At 38.6% G+C, this 24,158-nt stretch overlaps 1 protein-coding gene across 16 annotated transcripts in view; it reads right to left on the bottom strand.

Annotated features, from left to right (window-relative positions):
* Positions 1-24,158, bottom strand: part of RFC1 (replication factor C subunit 1) — a 79,672-nt gene that overhangs the window by 11,718 nt on the left and 43,796 nt on the right. For 3 of the 16 annotated variants that reach the window (XM_081250440.1, XM_081250449.1, XM_081250451.1), the window contains exons 5-18: positions 22,075-22,331; positions 21,172-21,249; positions 18,032-18,109; positions 16,597-16,684; positions 15,448-15,722; positions 14,613-14,720; positions 13,363-13,542; positions 11,871-11,975; positions 8,375-8,774; positions 6,678-6,790; positions 6,234-6,299; positions 4,550-4,664; positions 2,950-3,041; positions 2,602-2,739 (exon numbers count right to left, since the gene is read on the bottom strand). In XM_081250440.1, the coding sequence (XP_081106566.1) occupies positions 2,602-2,739; positions 2,950-3,041; positions 4,550-4,664; positions 6,234-6,299; positions 6,678-6,790; positions 8,375-8,774; positions 11,871-11,975; positions 13,363-13,542; positions 14,613-14,720; positions 15,448-15,722; positions 16,597-16,684; positions 18,032-18,109; positions 21,172-21,249; positions 22,075-22,331 (2,093 nt within the window). The remainder of the gene's footprint in view (positions 1-2,601; positions 2,740-2,949; positions 3,042-4,549; positions 4,665-6,233; positions 6,300-6,677; positions 6,791-8,374; positions 8,775-11,870; positions 11,976-13,362; positions 13,543-14,612; positions 14,721-15,447; positions 15,723-16,596; positions 16,685-18,031; positions 18,110-21,171; positions 21,250-22,074; positions 22,332-24,158) is intronic. The other 13 variants (XM_081250452.1, XM_081250454.1, XM_081250453.1 and 10 more) reach the window with 9 other exon arrangements.

The raw sequence follows: 24,158 nt of genomic DNA, 5'->3' as shown, positions 1-24,158 counted from the left end.
GATTTATCCCAGGGATGCAAGGATTCTTCAATATACGCAAATCAATCAGTGTGATACACCATATTAACAAATTGAAGAATAAAAACCATATGATCATCTCAATAGATGCAGAAAAAGCTTTTGACAAAATTCAACACCCATTTATGAAAAAACTCTCCAGAAAGTGGGCATAGAGGGAACCTACCTCAACATAATAAAGGCCATATACGACAAACCCACAGCAAACATCATTCTCAATGGTGAAACACTGAAAGCATTTCCTCTAAGGTCAGGAATGAGACAAGGATGTCCACTCTCACCATTATTATTCAACATAGTTTTGGAAGTCCTAGCCATGGCAATCAGAGAAGAAAAAGGAAAACACATTGGAAAAAAAGTAGTAAAACTGTCACTGTTTGCAGATGACATGATACTATACATAGAGAATCCTAAAAATGCCACCAGAAAACTACTAGAGCTAATCAATGAATTTGGTAAAGTTGCAGGATACAAAATTAATGCACAGAAATCTCTTGCATTCCTATACACTAATGATGAAAAATCTGAAAGAGAAATTATGGAAACACTCCCATTTACCATTGCAACAAAAAGAATAAAATACCTAGGAATAAACCTACCCAGGGAGACAAAAGACCTGTATGCAGAAAACTATAAGACACTGATGAAAGAAACTAAAGATGATACCAACAGATGGAGAGATATACCATGTTCTTGGATTGGAAGAATCAATATTGTGAAAATGACTATACTACTCAAAGCAATATACAGATTCAATGCAATCCCTATCAAATTACCAATGGCATTTTTTACAGAACTAGAACAAATCATCTTAAAATTTGTATGGAGACACAAAAGATCCCGAATAGCCAAAGAAGTCTTGAGGGAAAAAAACGGAGCTGGAGGAATTAGACTCCCTGACTTCAGACTATAGTACAAAGCTACAGTAATCAAGACAATATGGTACTGGCACAAAAACAGAAACACGTATCAATGGAACAAGATAGAAAGCCGAGAGATAAACCCATGCACCTATGGTCAACTAATCTATGACAAAGGAGGCAAAGATATACAATGGAGAAAAGACAGTCTCTTCAATAAGTGGTGCTGGGAAAACCAGACAGCTACATGTAAAAGAATGAAATCAGAACACTCCCTCACACCATACACAAAAATAAACTCAAAATGGATTCGAGACCTCAATGTAAGACCAGACACTATAAAACTCTTAGAGGAAAACATAGGAAGAACACTCTTTGACATAAATCACAGCAAGATCTTTTCTGATCCACCTCCTAGAGTAATGGAAATAAAAACAAAAATAAACAAATGGGACCTAATGAAAATTCAAAGCGTTTGCACAGCAAAGGAAGCCATAAACAAGACGAAGACAACCCTCAGAATGGGAGAAAATATTTGCAAACGAATCAAAGGACAAAGGATTCATCTCCAAAATATATAAACAGCTCATGAAGCTCAATATTAAAGAAACAAACAACCCAATCCAAAAATGGGCAGAAGACCTAAATAGACATTTCTCCAAAGAAGACATACAGATGGCCAAGAAGCACATGAAAAGCTGCTCAACATCACTAATTATTAGAAAAATGCAAATCAAAACTACAATGAGGTATCACCTCACACCAGTTAGAATGGGCATCATCAGAAAATCTACAAACAACAAATGCTGGAGAGGGTGTGGAGAAAAGGGGACCCTCTTGCACTGTTGGTGGGAATGTAAGTTGATACAGCCACTATGGAGAACAGTATGGAGGTTCCTTAAAAAACTAAAAATAGAATTACCACATGATCCAGCAATCCCACTACTGGGCATATACCCAGAGAAAACCATAATTCATAAAGACACATGCACCCCAATGTTCACTGCAGCACTATTTACAATAGCCAGGTCATGGAAGCAACCTAAATGCCCATCGACAGACGAATGGATAAAGAAGTTGTGGTACATATATACAATGGAACATTACTCAGCCCTAAAAAGGAACGAAATTGAGTCATTTGTTGAGACGTGGATGGATCTAGAGACTGTCATACAGAGTGAAGTAAGTCAGGAAGAGAAAAACAAATATCGTATATTAACGCACATATGTGGAACCTAGAAAAATGGCACAGATGAACCGGTTTGCAGGGCAGAAGTTGAGACACAGACGTAGAGAAAAAATGTATGGACACCAAGGAGGGGAAAACTGCAGTGGGATGGGGATGGTGGTGTGCTGAATTGGGCGACTGGGATTGACATGTATACACTCATGTGTATAAAGTTGATGACTAATAAGAACCTACAGTATAAAAAACAAACAAACAAACAAAAAAGAAATAATATTTTCTCTGTGTATATGCCTTGATAAAGCTCAGAACTTGAAGCACTGGTTCAAAAGTTACGTTTATGTCAAAACTGTAATAGCTGTAGTTCCTCCCCAAATTGTACTCATTTATACATCTGTCATTAACATATGAAAATACCCTTTCCCATACCCTAGACAACACAATATATTGTCAAGATTTAAAAATGAAAAAAAAAAAAACACTGACCCAAAAATATATAGTATAGTGTGATGGAGAAAAATATTCCAATTATCATACCTTAATTTGTTCAACCCGAGGTCTTTGAAAACGAAGATCAAAACAATAATGAACCAAAGATCGAATCTTGGGATGATTTCTATCATTGCACATACAAATAATGGGAATTTTTGTATGTTTTATCAGGCCAATTAATTCCTGAAAGGCAAATTTGCAACATAAAAACAATTTATAAAAGAACAACAAAATATCACACAACATATGTATTTTAGGTTTTAAAACCTCCTCAGCAACATGCCTGAATTGCTGTAAATATCACAGCATGATAATTAGTTCTTTAAGTATATATATATTTTTTTTTAAATAAAAATCAACAGTAAAACTTCAAAAATACGGTGTTTTCATTACCTGAATTCCTCCCCTGTCCTCATTGCCGGCCATGCCATCTACTTCATCCATGATGAGAGCATGTTTCGTGCCTACTGAATGGGCTGCTCCGCCTGCCCCACGTTGAGAAGCAATGGGACGGGACACAAACAAAATCACAATTGTTCAAACACAGCTGCTTTAAAAATGTATCTATGTAACACAGGTCCATGGTGTGAAATTCAAAAGGCACAAGAGTAAGCAGTGAAAAGAAATTCTTTCCCACCTCTGTCCCCTAGGATGCGCAGTTTCTAGAGGCAAACAATGGGAACAGTCTCCTGTACGTATATCCCTTAGGAGACGTTCTATACATACTAAAAACATGTGTACATAAAAATATACACCATGGTTTTATCATTTAATATGTTTTTGTGATCTGTTCCTTATCTGCACATACAGAACACCTCATTTATTAAAGGCTATTTAAATATTCCATTTTACACATACATCATAACCACTTTCCACTGATAAAATATGAAATGCCTCCAATCTTTTGCTATTATGAATCGTGTGCAATGAATACCCCTACATACATCTGTCATTTTGCATATATACAAGTATAACAGTTGCTAAATTCCAGGAATTGGATTTTCTGGGTTAAAGGGTATGTATAATTCAACTTTGAGCAATACTGTCAGATTGCTCTCCAGAGCTGTACTGATTTATACTACCACCAATCATGTATAAGAGTGACGTTTCCTGAGCAAATTCTTTTTATCATCTTCTACCATTCAGGTGACCATGCAATATACCACAGATTCTAAATATGCAGTATAGTCTGTAATTTGGGTATCTTATTTTCCGCATAAACTCTGGCCACGCCAGACCACTAGCTACAACCGGAAACACAGTGACACTTTCACACTATGTCCTTTCTCTTCCTCTACCACCTTTACCTGAAATAACCTCTTCCACCCACAAACTATTCTCTTTCTCATTTTTCAAGGCCCTTGGAACAAACGTCACCCTTTTACTGGTAGTTTTCCCCAATGTCTCAAACAGAATCATTCCTTCACCTACAGCCTTTATCTCCTCTCTCATTGCATTGTATTATTTATCAACTTTCTCTCTTCACAGGATTCACTTTTGAATCCTCTAAAATCTGCATAAATATGTCCACATATACATTTTTATCACGTTCTCAGAAACCACTAAGACCTGACCAAAAAAAAAGTTACTACTGGCTTCCCTGGTGGCGCAGTGGTTGAGAGTTCCCCTGCCGATGCAGGGGACACGGGTTCGTGCCCCAGTCCAGGAGGATCCCACGTGCCGCAGAGCGGCTGGGCCAGTGAGCCATGGCCGCTGAGTCTGCGCGTCCAGAGCCTGTGCTCCGTGGCGGGAGAGGCCACAGCAGTGAGAGGCCCACATACCGAAAAAAAAAAATAAAAAATAAAAAGTTAACTACTGTCCTATCAGAATTATGTCAGAGGGCTTTTCTTATTCTCTCATTAGCCCTAGGACTTAGAAGGGTGCCTGGCACATAGTAATGTTCAATACTGGTTACTGAACATTGAAATTAACCTCTTTTTCTTACATAACCTCTCCCCTCCACCAAAAAAAAACAGTTTAAAAATCCACGTACTTGAATAAAAGCCTTTGATGCTAGTATTATTCAGTGATTCAGCAACAATCTCCTTCAAACTGTTCTTACTCCGAGTGTCACTTGCATTCAGTTCCACGTAGCTATATCCCAATTCCTAATCAAAATGTTGGACACCATTACTATCACAATGCAAATTAGTAACTCACCCCCCCAAAAACAAGGCAATTAAGGAAGAAAGAGGGTAGAGAAGTCACATAAGTAACCATGGGTGAAAAGATAAAGTAGGATACTAACAGACAATAAGATTAACTATAATATGCCTCACATTATTAAGAGATTTTTAAAAAATATCATATACATAACATACCACACACATGTAAACACACACAAGTTTGGTCTTAAAACCTTAGCTCACATAGCACTAATCTGGAAGAGTATATTTGAACACTAGCAATTTTAAGAAGTTTGCTTCTTAAAGTCCCCAAAAGAATTAAATATAACCATCCTAAAATTTCAATAGTAGATCTAGAATTAATCTTTATTAAGATACCAAAAAGTAATTATTGACTCTTCAAGATAAACTACAGAGTTAAATCATTCTTTGTCAAACTATCCCGATACACAATCTTCCTGGCAAATTGTGAAAAGTAATTTGGACTTATTTCCCAAAATTGATCATTATGTTGATCATAAGGCATTATGAAAGACCGTAATTCAATTCCCAAAAAAAGTAATGATAGGGCTTCCCTGGTGGCGCAGTGGTTGGGAGTCTGCCTGCCGATGTGGGGGACACGGGTTCGTGCCCCGGTCTGGGAGGATCCCGCATGCCGTGGAGCGGCTGGGCCCATGAGCCATGGCCGCTGGGCCTGCGCGTCCGGAGCCTGTGCTCCGCAACAGGAGAGGCCACAACAGTGAGAGGCCCGCATACCACACACACACAAAAAAAGTAATGATAATAATAAAGGGGAAAAAAAGCCATCTTCAGGGCTTCCCTGGTGGCGCAGAGGTTGAGAGTCTGCCTGCCGATGCAGGGGACACGGGTTCGTGCCCCGGTCCGGGAAGATCCCACATGCCGCTGAGCGGCTGCGCCCGTGAGCCATGGCTGCTGAGCCTGCGCGTCCGGAGCCTGTGCTCCACAACGGGAGAGGCCGCAGCAGTGAGAGGCCCGCATACTGCAAAAAAAAAAAAAAGCCATCTTCACAATTGTAAAGACTAGGGAAAAATTTTTTTGTTTTTCTAAATGTTAAATAATAGAGTAGAAAATATATTTTTTATATTAGATATAATAGAGTAGAAATATAGTTTCTATATTATATATAGAAATATAGAAATAATAGAGTAGAAAATATAGTTATTACACCAACTATAAATTTATGGTCTGGTCCATACAACAAAGACTAAATGAAACCACCAGCCTATCCAACAGAGGGTCGGGAAATCCAGCAATAAATTTTTTAAATATATATTTATTTATTTATTGGGTTGCACCAGGTCTTAGTTGCGGCACACAGGCTCCTTAGTTGTGGCATGTGAACTCTTTAGTTGCGGCATGTATGTGGGATCTAGTTACCTGGCCAGGGATCGAACCCGGGCCCCATGCATTGGGAGCATGGAGTCTTAACCACTGTGCCACCAGGGAAGTTCCAATCCAGCAATAAATTTAAAGTAAGTTTAAAACCTCTCATTTTATTATGCTGATACTATTTCATGTATCGTTTCATACCATCCTGATACATGAGCCCTGGTTGGCTCTAGTGCCTCGTCCTCTCATTGTCCAGAGATATGGCAGCTGTAGAGACAACAAGAGCAAAGGCAGGATCCCATAGCAGTGAAGAGTTAGACTACCTGGGTTCACACTGTGCCACCACCCTCCTCTATAAGCCTGTTTCGTTTGTCACATGAGGATGGCAACAGTACCTATATTGAGTACACACAATTCTTCCTACAAGGGCATATAAGATATCTGTATCTATAAGAGTCTGTAAGACATATTATCTATAAGATTATACACCCAAGGGCTTATTTGCACACCGTCTGACACACAAGTGAGTATCACCTATTATTATAATTACCAATATTAAAAAAAAGGATGAAAATGACAAATATGCCCAGAACCAAAGCAAATTCTAGAGGTTTGATTTTAGAAAAGTAATGACAGAATACCCACCTGACAAACCAGAGAAGCTGTGGTTGTTTTGCCAACACCAGGAGGGCCTGAGAGCAATGCAGCTTTAAAACTGGAGCCATCATCTTTGCCAGCAAATTTACCAAACTTTGCTGCTAGGAAAAAAGAAGTTCCAGAATGTTAACCTCTACTACCTAACAGAAATGCAGGAATGGCAGGAATAACTGCATAAAGTTAGCATCAGAAGCACCTCCAGTTTAGTTCGAAATTTGCAGAATATTTTTTACAAAGTATAAACAACAGTTTCCAGAGCATTTAGTGAAATTCTACTCCCTACCTCACCTCCACTCAAAATAAAACACGAAAACTAACTTTAAAACCCTGATCTGAAACAATCATCTTATGAGTTTCCTTTCCTACAAAAGCACAGGTCATGGAGCACACTACCTGGGTTCTGATCCTAACTCTACCGCTCACCAGCAGCTGGGAGAACTTCAGAAGTGACTTAGCCCCTCTGTGTCTGTTTCCTCCTTTGTAAAATGAGGTTAACAATAGTAATGCGTCTAGTGGGCATGTTGTGAGGATGGACATGCTGAGCACAGAGCCTGGCATGTCTCAGTAAATACTAACAAGCACAGTCACCTACATGATCACAAAAAGAATGAACTGAATGAAGATGCTGTATCTGCAACTATCCTGCCTAGCTCAATTCCTCCCCTTATCACGTGGGGACCTGGCACATAATGGGTTCTCAATTCATATACAAGGACTGAGAGAGAGATGGTTAAACCTACTTCAGACATGGGAAAACAGACATGAAGCCTTAAAAAGTCTTCTCTAGGTACACAAAGCACTTATACCACCTTTTATTTGGTTTTGGAAAGAGAATAGGGGTCAGCTTAAGTTTAACCCTGTATTATTACAATTATATTATCTAACTGTTATAAATAAAATAAACTGGCATTGTTGGTCAATGTCTAGTGACCACCTAGACATTAATAACCCACTCATTGCTTTGGGAATTCACTATGATGCTCACTAAATTTTTCCTCTTATTTCTCACACAGTATCACCCAGGGCTGTGGCTGGAGCTCAAGACAACCCTACTAACTAACATTTGTGATTGGAAACTTCAGTTCCAATAATAAACACTTTGGACATTAAATATATATTGCGACTGTTCATTTTCCGTGCCTACCAAAAGCAAACATGCTACTGGGATTTTCAGGCTGCCTACTCCATAAGCGTGCCTCAGCTTTTTATTTGCACCTTTCCTCCCAAGTCTCTCTGGCCCTCTCAGGAGTCTTGGTCTCACATGTCTCGGACGTTGGTACATGTATGCTCTCCCACCTGACACTCCCCTCCCTTCACTTAGCTAACTCCTTCTTAGTTTCCAAGTCTTAGCTTAGATATCTCTTCCTCTAGGGATGGGAATCCCTGACCATGCACTTCCACCCCCTGAGGACCCTATACTTAACCCTGTAACAGTACTTAGCACAATACATTTTAATTACTGGTTTATCTACGTCTCCCTCACTGACCGGGAGTGCCTTAAAGGGGACAGTGTTTTGTTCACAATAGCACTCCTGGGATCTAGTACAGCACCTAGGCTCAGAGCAGGCTCTCAATAAATGCTTGCTGAGAGATCAATGAACCAACTACTACACTTCCTAACACGTGTCACTGAGCAATGACATGGTGACAGACACACAGAAAAATGAATGAAGCTGTAAAATCACCGTGTTTCTTATCTTCGGATGGACGCTTGCGCCAGTTTTGGAGCCAGCGTAGGAGTTTGTTGGCACAGCTCTGGTCACCTTGCTGTCCAATTATGGTCTTGAGCGAGGTTGGCTTATATTTATCCACCCAGAGCAAATTTTCCACTTTGTTTTCACTGCTGTCATCAGCCAAATTCCTAGCCCAGCTGTCACCATTTGTTTCCTCAGCCACCTGCTCCTTGAAGTCCAGGCCTCTCTGAAACATACTTGTTTCCTTTTTTATTGACTTTATAGAGCTTGCCTTTTTGGGAGTCAGTTTGCACTTTTTAGATTCTGATTCCTTCTTAGTTGGACTAATTTTTCTTTTTCCTTGGTCATTTTTTTGGGGTGTTCTTTCCAATTTGGATTTTTCTTTCTTCATCTTAAAAATTGGAGGAAAAAAGAAACCTGATGAGATACAGAGAATTTCTATCCTTCTAAATGTACTCTAGAGGGCAATCTGAGATATCCAAATGAGCTACCCAACCTGGGTCTGTCTTTTCATGATGGACTCTGCTATTTGTGGAAGTCCCCACCTTCCAAACTTTAAAAAAATTAACAGCACACCAAAAAGCACCCAAATACAATTTTTAAAATGAGAATATATTAGTTTTTTGAAAGTAATGAGTACTATAAAATCAGTTTAAAAAAAGGTAAAGGATTAAGAATTTGTTTTCTGACTAGTTAATATTTAATTCCTCCACAAAAACTTGTACACAAATATTCATAGCAGCGTTATTATATTTTATATATACAAATAATTATATTATTATAGCCAAAAAAATGGAAACGACCCAAAATGGCCATCAACAGATGAACAAACAAACAAAATGTGGTATATCCACACAATGGAATACTAATCACCAATAAAAAGGAGTGAAGCACTGATTTATACTTAAACATAGTTGAACCTTGAAAACACAATGCTAAGTGAAAAAAGCCAGAAAAAAAGACCACATATTACATGTTTCCCTTTATAGAAAATTTCCAGAACAGGCAAATCCATAGACAGAAAGTAGAGTAGTGGTTGCCAGGGGTGGGTATGAAGAGTGACTGCTAATGGGTGTAGCGTTTCCGTGGGGAGTGATGAAAATGTTCTGGAATAGACAGTGGTGACAGCTGCACAGTCTTGTGAATATACTAAAAACCACTAACATACATTTTAAAAGGGTGAATTTTATGATGTGTGAATAATGTCTCAATAAAAAAAAAGTGCCTCTGCATTGGTGGTGGGAATGTAAATTGATACAGCCACTATGGAGAACAGTATGGAGGTTCCTTAAAAAACTACAAATAGAGCTACCATATGACCTAGCAATCCCACTACTGGGCATATACCCTGAGAAAACCATAATTCAAAAAGAGTCATGTACCAAAATGTTCATCGCAGCTCTATTTACGACAGCCAGGAGATGGAAACAACCTAAGTGTCCATCATCGGACGAATGGATAAAGAAGACGTGGCACATATATACAATGGAATATTACTCAGCCATAAAAAGAAACGAGGTTGAGCTATTTGTAGTGAGGTGGATGGACCTAGAGTCTGTCATACAGAGTGAAGTAAGAAAGAGAAAAACAAATACCATATGCCAACACACATATATGGAATCTAAAAAAAAAAAAAAGGTTCTGAAGAACCTAGGGGCAGGACAGGAATAAAGATGGACGCGTAGCGAATGGACTTGAGGTTATGGGGAGGGGGAAGGGTAAGCTGGGACGAAGTGGGAGAGTGGCATGGACATATGTACACTACCAAATGTAAAACAGATAGCTAGTGGGAAGCAGCCGCATAGCACAGGGAGATCAACTCGGTGCTTTGTGACCACCTAGAGGGGTGGGATAGGGAGGGTGGGAGGGAGGGAGACGCAAGCGGGAGGAGATATGGGGATATATGTATATGGATAGCTGATTCACTTTGTTATAAAGCAGAAACTAACACACCATTGTAAAGCAATTATACTCCAGTAAAGATGTTAAAAAAAAAGTGCCTCTTTATCAGTGAGTGGGTGCTAAAATTAGTGGGTGAATGTTTGAGGAACAACAAGGTATTAAAGTATCTCCCCAAGATATTTATCAATTACAAAGGAGAAAAACTGTCACTTCACTGGTGGGAAAACCAGGCAGAAATCATCTTAACCAAGTAATAAAGGTTAACATCACCAGTAATAAGACACATCGGCATCATGCACAGCTGACACAATGCACTGAAGAGGACAGGGTATCACTTATGTGGTCTTCTTTGCCAAAAATGCATAACCTCAACCTAACCATGAGAAAACATCAACAACCCAAACTGAGAGACATTCTACAAAACAACTGACTAGGGCTTCCCTGGTGGCGCAGTGGTTGAGAGTCCGCCTGCCGATGCAGGGGACACGGGTTCGTGCCCCGGTCTGGGAAGATCCCACATGCCGCGGAGCGGCTGGGCCCGTGAGCCATGGCTGCTGAGCCTGCGCATCCGGAGCCTGTGCTCTGCAAGGGGAGAGGCCACAACAGTGAGAGGCCCGCCTACCGCAAAAAAAAAACAAAAAAAAAAACAACTGACTAGTACTCATCAAATCAAGCTCATAAAAAGACAAGGAAAGACTTGAGGAACTATCATAGATTGGAGGAGACTAAGAAGACACAACTCAGTGCAGTGTGGGATCCTAAGCATAACGGGGGGGAATTGTGAAGTTAACAGCATGGCATCAATGTTAACCTCCTGGGTTTGATAACTGTATTATGGCTATTTAAGCTGTCAACATTAGGGGACACTGATGACAGGCTAATCCAAATCATTCCCCAAGATTTTTCTAACTGGAATAAATCGGAAGACCACCTCACCACTTGGGTGACAGAGCTGGGGACATTAAACTTGGGCTGCTGGCACCCCTGTGTCCTACACACGGAAAAGACCTGTATATAGTGGAAATGAATAAAGCTAACACTAGGAGAAGTACAGAGACAGAAACTGAAAGAGTCCTAAAGGCACTGCAGTCTGTACATGCAGTAGTCCCTACATCCGACTGCCCAGAGTTTAGTTATGTGAGTCAAAATTTTTCCCTTTTTGCTAAAGCTAATATCGGCTTGGTTTCTGTCACAACTGGAAAAGTCCTAATATAGTTCTAAATGAAAATATTATCATGCTGATACCTATAGTATATCCTTCAAAGAACTCTTAAGCAAGAACCTTTGCACAATGTTATTGCAAGAATATGGAAAATATGGACGGTTTAAGTAGATATGCTAAGTGCAATACAAGGTCCCCTCTCCCTCCTCATACTCCTTTGAGAAAGGTAAGGAAACACATCAAAGACAACAGCCTACAGCACAGTTCACCACTCAAAAGGAAATAAGGTAAGTTCATTTGTGGTAGAAGGAAAAGTTAATTTTTTAGCCCACAGACCTGCATCCACCCAAGAAATGTCTCTATGAAACAGGGAAGTTGCTATACACCAACTTAAATGACAAGTCAAGTTCATTGTATACAAACCTCAGCTTCAGCTGCTATTTCATACTTGGACTTCTTGCCTGGCATAGTTCGAATCAGATTCAATAGGCCATCTTCATCAATAATTTTTGTTCCCAAGGCTGCTGCCTATTAATTAAAAATGCAAATCATTGAAACCATTACTTTCTGTAAAAAAAAAAATATGATTCTCAGGCTTGTGAGAAGGTGAAAAGCCACATTTGTAAATTAGATAACACTGGAATATTTTCTAAAACCATGTTCATGAAAAAGTATCATTAAAAAGAAAGAAAATAACAGATACCTCCTCTAAGAGTGGTGAGTTGGCACCTGAGGTATCACACTGCCACTTCTGTGGATTGCTTTACCTTTCCCTCTGCCCTACAAAGGTCAAAGCCACTAGGGTCAAAGCCGTATCGGCTGGCAGACATTCTCCTCCACCTTATCCCTGCTAACAGAACTCCAATGTGTCCATTTCCAAGTGATGACTTATGATTGGTCTGAGAATCAGAAAAGTCCTCATCCTCCCTAACCTCTCGTGTAGCTGTGAATGGCCACGTGACAGCTCTGGCCAATGAGACTTAAGTGGAATTCTTTTTTTTTTTTTTTTTTTTTTTTTTTTTTTGCGGTAGGCGGGCCTCTCACTGTTGTGGCCTCTCCCCTTGCAGAGAACAGGCTCCGGATGCGCAGGCTCAGCAGCCATGGCTCACGGGCCCAGCCGCTCTGCGGCATGTGGGATCTTCCCAGACCGGGGCACGAACCCGTGTCCCCTGCATCGGCAGGCGGACTCTCAACCACTGCGCCACCAGGGAAGCCCCTTAAGTGGAATTCTGTAAGAGGTGTTTCCAGGAAAACTCTTATAAGGTCAGTCACAGCTACTATAACATCTTGTCACTGCTCCCTATTTCCTGCCTTATATGTGAACTCAAGAGTGGCAGCTACCTTGCAACACAAGGCAACGTGCATGAAGACAGAAATGGAGGATGGCACTAAGTCTAGCTACATCACTGAGGTGCTGAACCATCCCCCACAACTGCCTGCCTCTGAAATTCTCATAAGGTAAGGAAATAAGCAGCTATTTGTCAAAACCATAGTTAGTCAGGTATTCTATTATACTTGGAACTAAATGCAATACTACCCAACAGACCTTCCAATAAAAAGATCTTCCAGTTAAAAAACTTAAGATGGAGTCCACAGCAGCATATATAGGAATACTTAGGACTAAAAAAAGAGGAAAACTGCATTTGGTTCTATCTTCAAAAAAAGATTTTGACTAGAATACTACACTAAGAAAGCCAAGTAAATAGGAACTGTGCCTTCAACTGGAAAACCAAAATCCCAGGGTCAAAGCCAAACAACATGTCTGTGGAGAAGAAATAATGTAGTGAAGAAATTACTTTTCCATTTTTTTCCTTCATCTCACTCCGTGTAAAGGACATTACTACATATGGTCACATGAAGAGCCTGCCAAGGCAAGCAGCCTACTTCACTGTGCTGAGAACACAGCAGTACCCACCTTATCACTCTTGGACTGACCACTATCACGACCCATGACAAGGTAGTTTGTTTTCTTGCTGACATTTCCTGTTACTTTTCCCCCATAACGCTCAATTAGAGACTTGGCCTCATCTCGTTCAATGGACTCCAGCACTCCTGTGATTACAAATGTAAGGCCTTCCAAGCAATTTTCAGCTCCCTAAAAACCAAAGTGTTCAAGCAGAGAGGAAATTACATGGCAGCTTTCCAAAGAAATATTTGGCATCAAAGCTGCAGGAAGTTGATTTTTCTCATTCGACATCATAAATAATCTCAGCATGAAAAAATTTACAGGAAATTCACAGCAAATAAGCAGGAACAAATTAAATCCTGAGAAATTCTTATGTAGGTTAACATTTAATAAACTTCTAAAACCAGCAATAAAAAATATACATCCAACATGGTTAGGAAAGTGTATTAAAATTATCCATTCATACTATTCTCATTTTTTTAAATATTTAAACTACTAGTTAACTTGTAACACTTTAACAACCAGATGCAATGTACCTACAGAATATCTTGCTATTGTTAAAAAATGAAAGTTTCAATTCTGAAAAAACTAAACAAGTTTGAGCTCCTGCCCTTCTCTCTGGCTGTTTACCTTATGATAGTAAATCTAACAACCTGCAAGCAACTTAAAGGCAACAGCACATAATCTCTTGATTGGAAAGTTAACTTGATAATACAAAAGACATGTGCCAAAGGGAGCCAAGTCCTATAGATTTTGCCTCTTCCATTGAAGCTACTTCACTTCTCAGCCCTTTCACTACTACTAGCCTAGACAAGTCACTATTATTTCTCACCATCTCCCCGAATTGATCTCCCTATATTTATTCCTCCCCCTCCACTGCACTCTATATTCAGCAGCCAGAGTGCTCTCCTTGAAATGCAAATCTGGTCATACTTTTCCCCCACTTACAACTCCTCTTAGGGCCAGGTTCCTCTGTTACACCCCCTAAAAGAATCTCGGATTTTTCCCTTATGGCACATATCACAATATAATAAATAATAATTTACTTAGTGTCTCTTTCCTGAGTTAGACTATAAGCACCATGAAGGCAAAGAGCATTAATCTTGTGACTGCCGTAGCCTATCTCCTAATTCGTAAAGATGGTGACTAAGGCTTTTCTGTTCATTTTTAATTATTAATTCTCTGCTACTGTAAACATAGTAAATACATACATGGACCCACAGGCCAGAGGCCATGACATACCCTCTCAGTACTCTTACCTTTGGTATCTCTTTGGAGCCCAGAGCTTTGGGACCTTCTCGATTTAAGTAGCTTCGATAAGCTTGATAATTAGTACGTCTCTTTTCAGAATCTTCAGGACTTATAGACTTTGGGGAGAGGGAGAGGAAATTGAATAAAGTCATGCAAATTTAATGTAAAATTAAAAATACATATCAATAAATAAACATTAAGTCACTTCAGTGTTTGGTCCTGATATTAACAATTTCAGCTACAGAGGTACTCCCCAATTTACACGTGCCTGGCTTATAAACATCACTGCCATCAGCCCTTCTCAAACCTTTTGACTCTCTCTAAAGGCACGTACCTCAGGGTAGATTGGGTGTATAAGCCAAGTTGCTAGCCCCAAGCAAAAAAAATGAAAAGGGGGACTTCCCGGGTGGCACAGTGGTTAAGAATCCACCTGCTAATGTAGGGGAAACGAGTTCAAGCCCTGGTCCGGGAAGATCCCACATGCCGCGGAGCAACTAAGCCCGTGCGCCACAGCTACTGAGCCTGCGCTCTAGAGACCGCGAGCCACAACTACTGAACCCACGTGCCACAACTACTGAAGCCTGTGCACCTACAGCCCGTGCTCCGCAGCAAGAGAAGCCACTGCAATGAGAAGCCTGCGCACCGCAACGAAGAGTAGCCCCTGCTCGCCACAACTAGAGAAAGCCTGCACACAGCAACGAAGACCCAACGCAGCCAAAAATAAATAAATAAATATATTTTTAAAGTACTATAATGACTTATAAAGTTAGAAATAAAACTTGAAAACAATCAAACCAAGATCAACACACAGCCCCAAATGATATGCTTTTAGAAAATTTATACCTCTTTTTTAGCTGGAGAACTTTTGATTTTCTTAGGAGTTCTTGTCTCTTTTAACTCAACAGCATTTTCTTTTCTTCTCGAGGCCATAGGCTCTGTTTCTTTATTAGAACTTTCTTCTTTTTTTTTCAATGGTGCCAGCTTGGAACTGGTTTTTGGAGAAGAAGTTTCTCCTATTTTATGAGTGGATGACCTGGAATGTTGCTGAGATTCTTTTGAACTTTCACATTTAGTTTGCTTCTTAGGACTGCAGTTCCTTCTGTCATCTGAAAATTGTTCTGTTTTTATTAGGAGAAAGAAAAGATTATGGTTGTTGTTTTTGGAAAATGATACCCAGTATCAAGATTATTTTTTCATTTTTCAACTGAATAATCTTAGTAGGACACAACGTCATATGGTGACTTCATAACACGCACATTAAGATTTTAGTTCTTCAGTTTATACAGAACATTTATTTTTAAAAATTAAACATCTGTATATTACTTCTTTGTATAACCAATTCAAATTAAGGGATCTGCCTTTTTTAATATAAATTACTCACTAATTGAAATAATACAGTAAACTACATCTGAGAACATGGACTTTATTCCACAGATAAACGTCAATGATCTGAAATTCACACAGAGAAAAGTTGCTAATTAAAATATGTCACATAAAAAATTCTGTTTGTAATAAAGTCTGAAAGAATCTTGGGATTTCAAGACTAAAATTATATGAACAGATATAAGATTAAGCCCATCTATATTAACAGATGGTTAGATATCAGGACCACTAAAAAAAAAAACTAAAACCTCCAGACAACCAGCAGAAGAGCTTCAGATGACCTGGACAACTATGAGCCAACTCTATGAGCTTGAAACATCTAGTCCTTTGTCTTCATGTATTGAAGTCCACACAGTTGCACTACACTTGGAAATAAACATGAAGCCAAGAGCTATGATACATTTCTCGTAATCAGAGCAGACAGGCATTCTACACCAACTAATATCCAAACAGCTTTCCAGGTATCTAAGTAGAACATGCTCCAGTACTCCTATGAAATATCTATCTAAGAATACCAGGCAATTACTGAACAGAACGTTTAAAAATGGTTACATGAATTTTCTTCAATAAAGATAAGTGTTCCAGCTTACTTTTTTCTGCTAGTTTTACCTTTATGAGGATATTTAGGTTTTTCTGCTTTACATAAACTGGCTTGTATAGATGAAAATGTCTCTCTCTCTCCTGGGTCCTTTTGAGCCTAAGAAAACGTAAAAGGTGTCAAATGTGACAAATAACAGGAAAACTATTACCACAAAATATGTTGTTAAAATCAACCAAAGATTAAGGGTCATCTTCCAAAGTAGAGGAATACAATAAATTTTCATTCATTTATACACAAAATTTCTGGGGCAAATGAAACATGTTTTACTACTTTTAATTTTACAGATGAGGAAACAGATGAAAGGGTATAAAAAATACATCTATAAAAAATTATGCCAGTTGTTCCCCACTTGCGAGTCTGAAAATGAAAGACTTGTTTCTGCTGGTTTCATCTCCATTCTCAAATTGTTAGCATTATGCAGTTAAAAACTAAAATCTAAACCCAAAAGACTAAATTAAAAACAATCTAAAGATCAAAAGAAAAATAAAGAGTATTTTCTCAAGAGAAAAAAATGCTCCTTCACTGCTCCTTCAAAACTCTCCATTTTACAAAGAGGTCACAAATTGGGGTGCATGACACAGCATATTTTTTAAGTAATTCTAATTTAAATGCCTTTAGATGAAGTAAGGCTTTTCAAATGACAAAGTCCCCACCATACCCTACTTACACCAGCCTGCTGTAAAATCTTTTAGTCAGATATTGATAATGACAATATTAACAGAATGTGATTCAACAGAAATAAGGCTAATTTTTTGGAGATCAAGTGCTTAATGAAAAAAATCCTGATGCTTTTAGAGATTCCCCAAAATACACTCATTATTATTTGAGACTGTCCTAATACAGATCTTAAAGATAGCTAACTAGAAACAGCAAAATTATGTTTTTAAAAAGGTGGCGCAGTGGTTGAGAGTCCGCCTGCCGATGCAGGGCACACGAGTTCGTGCCCCGGTCCGGGAAGATCCCACATGCCGCAGAGCGGCTGGGCCCGTGAGCCATGGCCGCTGAGCCTGCGCGTCCGGAGCCTGTGCTCCGCAACGGGAGAGGCCACAACAGTGAGAGGCCCGCGTACCGCAAAAAAAAAAAAAAAAAAAAAAGACAGTAATTAATATTAAAGTTATTAAACTTTAGATTCCATCGGAATCTTTTTAAGTGTTATTCTCTGAACAAGTATATGAGAACCCCTTTGTGACAGAGAGTAAGTAAAAGTTACAACTTGTTGTTTTGTGAAGAAGGGTTTTGGTTGGCTTTGGCTCTATCAACCTTCCTTTAGGAAGAAGAAGTTTCTCAATGAGCTTCTCCAAAAACATTTTTATAAATAAAAATAATTTAGCTTCTCTCTAGAAGAGTTATTCATGGTTATATCTCCAGAGCCTAGACTACACAGGTCTAAAAGGGAACACTGATCTGTACTGTATATTCAGAGTGCAAACAGCCTGGCACCACCTTTCTGGTCTTGGGTTCTTCATCCAACATGGCTAATGTTCTGGCAAACTCTTCATCTTCATGCAGTTGTCTCTCTAGCTGTAAAAAGTGTCAACACAGTGAGCTGCTTTTTTTCTTTTTGTAAATGAAAAGTTTTAAAATGTGTGGTTCATGATACTTAAAAGAAGTTGGAAAAACATTTTCCAGAAAGTAACTAGGACATTTTTTCACTTAATAACTGAGAATCACAAGTTTGTTTCGTGAAGCCAAATTAGACTGCAGAACATATATTTCTAGTTTTGCAGGCATGATAGATAAATTGAGCATAAAGTTCCAAGTCTTTAGCTTTTTCTTAATGGTCCCAATGCAACACTTACAGATCTCTCATCTCTATTTATTTTAAACTCTAAAAAGAGGTCAGGAGAGAATCATTATCCTAACAGAAAAACAACAGCCTTGTGGGGGATGGAGGGGGCACACATAGAATTGAATCTATAAACCAAGAAAATTATATACCTTCTTTGCACACACAGTAAGATACATACTAATGCAACTATCACTAATATCATCAAACTTCTATTTTCAATTACTAATTCAAATGTATCCATTCTGATATTTTTTTAAATTGAAGTACAGTAGACTTAACAATAGTATATTAGTTTCAGGGGTACAACACAGTAGTAATTTATCTGTCCTGACTTTTGAAAATTTAAGTCATTATATCAGAAGTTTTCCTAAAATGCTAATGTAACACGCAGACATTCACCTCACTGTTATTTCCAAATATTTTTACTTTCAGTAAAATGGAGCTCTTCCAGAAGAGAACGTGTGGAAGTAGAATATATTTCTCATTATATATGATAAACAGGACCCAAACAGGATTCTGAAAGAATGTGATAGAAATGGGAAAACAGAGGATTGTGATACAAAGTGCCACACCTGGTTTGGAAAGGACAGGGTAAGCCTCCAGTATTTCAGACAGATAAGAAGTCAGGTCCCTAAAAAAATCACTTCATGATTTTACCTAGGCCATCTGTCCTACCCTGAGTCATGTGGATATCTGTATGTAGTTTATAAAATTGTGTCGTCAGTAAGATGGAAAAAGATTTTGAAAACACAAACTATAAACTGCCAAATTAATAAAACGTGAAGTCAGTATATTTCAGAAGACTAGAATACTGTTCTCTCAAAACAATTGTTATCAAGAGCCTCTTCTCTGTATATGTATAGCTGATTCACTTTGTTATAAAGCAGAAACGAACACACCATTGTAAAGCAATTATACTCCAATAAAGATGTTTAAAAAAAAAAAAAAGAGCCTCTTCTTTGCCAAGCACTGAGATGAACACTGAGGTCACAATAGTTGAGACATAAACAGCCCTGGTAGGTAGAGTTTAAAGTCTACAAACAGGAAGACACGGAAATAGCAATTTAAGAAGACACAAATAAATGTTAATAGTAGCTACAGGGCATACAGAAGGGATTTCTAAAATAGTTTAGGGAATATGAGAAAGTGACACTTAAGCTAATAAACAGGAAGGAGGTTCAAACAGCAGGTACCAAGGCCTAGAGCCTCTGACAGAGACGAACACTCCCCCTTGAAATACCTTCTTCACTTGGCTTACATAAAATACCAAGTTTTCCTGATTGTCCTACTTCACTAGCCACTTTCTTTAAATCTCCTCTGCTGGATCATCCTTCTCTTCCTGACCGCTCATTGTTAACAGTGCCCCAGAGCTCAATCCTGAGACTTCTTTTCTGTTTACATTCTCTCCCCGTGATCTCATCTAGTTACACTGGTTTTAATACCATTCAAATGTTAATGATCCCAAATAAACATCTTCAGCTTAGACCTCTCCCCTAAGCTCCAGATTCCTCTACCCAACTACCCACTCTGCATATCCATTTGAAAGCCTATTAGGCATCTCAAACTTATGTGCAAAACAGAATTCTTGATTTTCCTGTACCAGTGTTCCAGTCTTAATAAATGATATCACCATTCACCCAGCTGCTCAAGCGGAAAAACATGGAGTCACCTTTGAATCTTCTCTTTCCCTCATACCTTACGTCCAGTCTATCTGCAACAACTTGAAGGTTGCACCTTCAAAGCATATACAGATGATGACCACTTCTCACTACCTCTTCCATTACCCCCATCCTGGTACAAGCCAACATCTTCTCTCACCTCCCCTACCCTAACAGTCTCCAAAATGATCTGCTTTTGTTCTTGCCCACCGTGGTTTCTTTAGTTCACAGCAGCCAGAATAATCTTCTTTTAAGAGCCGTCAAAAGTCATGTCATTTCTCTATTCAATACTCCAATGGCTTCTCATCTCACAGAGACTAAAATCCAAACTCCTTACCATCCCAAGTCCTTCTGGTAGGTACCAAAGACCAGTCATGACATAACAGGATTTGCTGCTGGCCATTTCTTCCAAACTCATAAAACTCAAACATTTCTACCTCAGGATGCTTACAACTGCTATTCTCTATGTTTAGAGGAAATCTTCCTCCAGGTAGAAGGAAGCCCCATGGCTCACCATTATCATGAATTATATGCCCCAATGTCACTTCCTCAGAGGGGTTTTCCTAACCCCTGTATTTCAAATAGAACACTCATAACCCCACTGATCACACCAAACATCTATTCCTTTACTTTTCCTCGTAGCATTTATAATGATCTGACTTTTTTTTTAGTTTCAGTATCCTTAACACCTAGAAGTGTGCCACGCACTCAGTAAGTGCTCGATAAATACTTACTGAATGAATATAACAGGTTCACTACAAAGGGCACTCTGAACTGAAGATAGACTTAGAGATCACCAGCATATGCATAGTACTTAAAGCCACAGGAGTAGAGATTGCCCAAAGGGGAAAGAGAAGAGATATGACCAAGTTAAATTATTTTAACTATTCTAAAGGAGGCTTCCATTCAAAGAAATCTAATAATAAATCTTCAGTTATCCTCTGCTCTCTTCATTTATCTTTTATATAAACTTAGATTTTCATATAGTATTAGACTTTAACTTATTTTACACATAACTCTTACAATGAGGCTCAATCCAAAATGAAACTAGAACTATCTTAATTGTCTGCCTGGGTAGACTAAATAGCAAGTGACAACATCAAGGTGCTAATGATATCTAAAGAAAACGCTAATACCTCTGCATCTTCATCAAGTTGCAATTGCTTGGCGATGGCTTCATCATTTAATCTGGAATCATCTGCATTTTGTGAAGGCTATATTTCAAGGAAAATCAAGCAAGATCAGCATAAACCTTAAGTTCAAAGTAAGGTACTTTTTCTTAACTGTAGCTGAATAAATACACCAATGAGAGATAAATGTATCAGTTATGAAATAGACTCAATGCACACCAGCCAAAAAATTATATTCATGGCTACTCCGTGACCACATCCAATTTCTTAACAAGCAAATATGCTACAGACAGATGATTCTCACTTAATTCTACTGAAATGTTCAAAAGAAGTACCCCAGAAAACCCTAGAGACTAACGTCTTCCTCAGAAGTAGTCCAGAACATTGGCACACCAACACATGAGAAAGATTACATTGTCTAATGGAGGTACTAAAGAAATCAACACACACATTGCTCGGCAGGCTTCCACGCAGGGAACTACTTTCACTAACTTATCTGTATTTGTTTCCTAAACGTCCAGGAAAAGATGAATCCAACATCAGCCAAAATAGAGAAGGTCACAAGTATAGCACAGGGAGGCTCTATTCTAAGTTATGTGTTCATGACCTCATTTGGGAACAATTATATTGTCTGAGGTCAAGAGTAAAATGAGTTTGCATTCTGAGTATTTAAATTCTAAGAATCACAATTTATTCTTATGATTTAAATGATCTTTTCTCACTTTCAAATATTAAAAACTTAAATGTGTGATATTCTAACTTGGTCTTCCTCCAACATAATAGCAATACATTTTACCCATAATCATAGGAAAATTATTTTCATCAATAAAATGTTGGTCTATTCATAAAATCCAATTTCACCTCTTATTAATAACTGAACGGGTACAAATCCTGAACATTCTTGCTTACCTGTAGAACACTCACCTCTTTTCTTTTGCTTGCCACCATCTTCTTAGCCGATCTTTGGACACTTGCAGTTCCAAAATAATCAAGCACTGATGTGGGGGTAAGTTTCATTGGTGACAAAGGCTTATTCTCAGTGTTTAGTGTCTTAGTGTTTTCTTCATTCTTTTTCACGTTTGATGCTCCAAGATAACTATTTGGAGATCCTCCATTCTCTTTTGATTTAGAGGCTGCCTTCTTACACACAAAGTCATCTTCTTCATCTTAAATGAAATATGACCAAATACGGCTTGATAAAATATCAATTCTAATTACAAAAGCAACCCACTTCCACCAACTTTATAAAAAATATACAAGTGCTATGGGATGTTAATGATTTTCTTTTCTTCCTATCTCCTAAATTCAACAGTTATCCTCACACTTACCAGTGCCAGGTCTGTAATACACCATCTCCCCCAATTACTACCCAGAGTACACAAACGTGTGTATTTACTCATGTATTCAACAAATAATTACTGAGCATCCATTATGTGCTAGGCACTGAGGATACAGCAGCGAATAAAAAAGACAAAATCCCTGCCCTCATGGAGCTTGGGACCTAGAAGAGGAAACAGATACAGAAATAAACAAACATATACTGTCAAGTTATAAGTGCTATGAAGAAAAGTAAGACAGAATGAAAGAATTAGAGAGTGATGAAGGGTGCTCTTTTAGATAGAGTAGTCAGGGAAAGCTTCTTTGATAAGCCACATTTGAACAAAGCCCTGAAATGAAGTTACCTCAGGCAAGAATGTTCAGGCAATGAAAACTACAAGTGCAAAAGCCTTAAACTGAGTGTGCTTGGAGGTCCCTGTGACTGCAGCAGAATGAAGGGGGTACACCACAAGGGTTAAGATGAGAGAGGTAGAGCCAAATCCCATAGAACTTTGTAGATCACAGAAGGAATTTTAGGTTTTATTTTAGAAAGGGAATCCACCAGAGAATTTTCAGAAGAGTTGTGTGTAATCCAACTTAAGTCACATCCTTTGGAGAACACACTGTCAAGGGATATAAGCGAATGCAGGGAGACCATTTAGGAAGCTATTCTACACAGTTCCAGAAGAAATGCTGAAGCCTTGGACTAGGGTGGTATTTGCAGAGGTGTTAAGAAGTTGTCAGAGTCTAGCTATACACTGAAGGAGGACTATCTAGCAATATCTAACCATTCATTGAAGACTTTATAAACACTTTGTCTTGTAACATTTTCTTTCCAAATAGTTTCCATTGAACATCTGGTTTTAAAAGCCTTTCTAAGCATTCATGATAATGCATAGATAATTAAAGACCCCAAAAATGCACCTCAAAAGGGCCTCAGTAAACTTTTTTGTTTGATTCAGTGATTCACAAGATAAAAAGCTTTTTACTTTGGCCTAATAACAAAAGAAATCCAATAAAAAGAAAAATCTAAAAGGTAGCCGTGAAGACTAGGTCAGGTCACTGTGGGGGAGGGAGGGTTCACTTTATAAGTTTGGTGTTCAAGGCCACATATGAATGGGTCTTACCTCCTCTCAAGTACTCATTCAACTACTAGTATTTGCTAAGGGTCATAAGTGCCAAGCACTGTGCTCTTCCCAGGTGCTGCCATCTCAAACAAAAAAGTATCCAAGATATGTAAAAATCAAAAAGGATTTAGCCTTACTCTCTAATTATTATATTTATATTAAAATTAAACTATAAACTTTACAAAGCATAAATAACTCTTACAGGTTTCTGAGTACTAAATGTAAAAAGTAATCCATTATTTAAAGCAAGAGCAGAGTAGACACCTCTGAGGATGTCCATACAGTTCACTATAAGCCTACTTTCCCTAAGGACTTACACCCCACTCCACCTTCCAAGGGCCTCCAATAACCACAGATATATTTATTAGATGGTTCCATATTCCCTGCCATCACAAACTGGACCAGGAGTGGGCACCTGAACAAGGTGGGGTGAATCTTACCCTTGATCAGTTCACTGAACTAATGTGTTTAAACTAAGGTGCTAAAGGTTTATTTTTGCATTCAATGACATTCAGCAATGGCCTTCTAATAAATTCCATTTTGCTTACA

This window comes from Mesoplodon bidens (genome assembly GCF_964165515.1).
Source record: "Mesoplodon bidens genome assembly, chromosome: 1".
NCBI lineage: Eukaryota > Metazoa > Chordata > Mammalia > Artiodactyla > Ziphiidae > Mesoplodon > Mesoplodon bidens.
The sequence above is the reverse complement of the archived record's forward strand: the minus strand, read 5'-3'. Positions and strand labels throughout refer to the sequence as shown.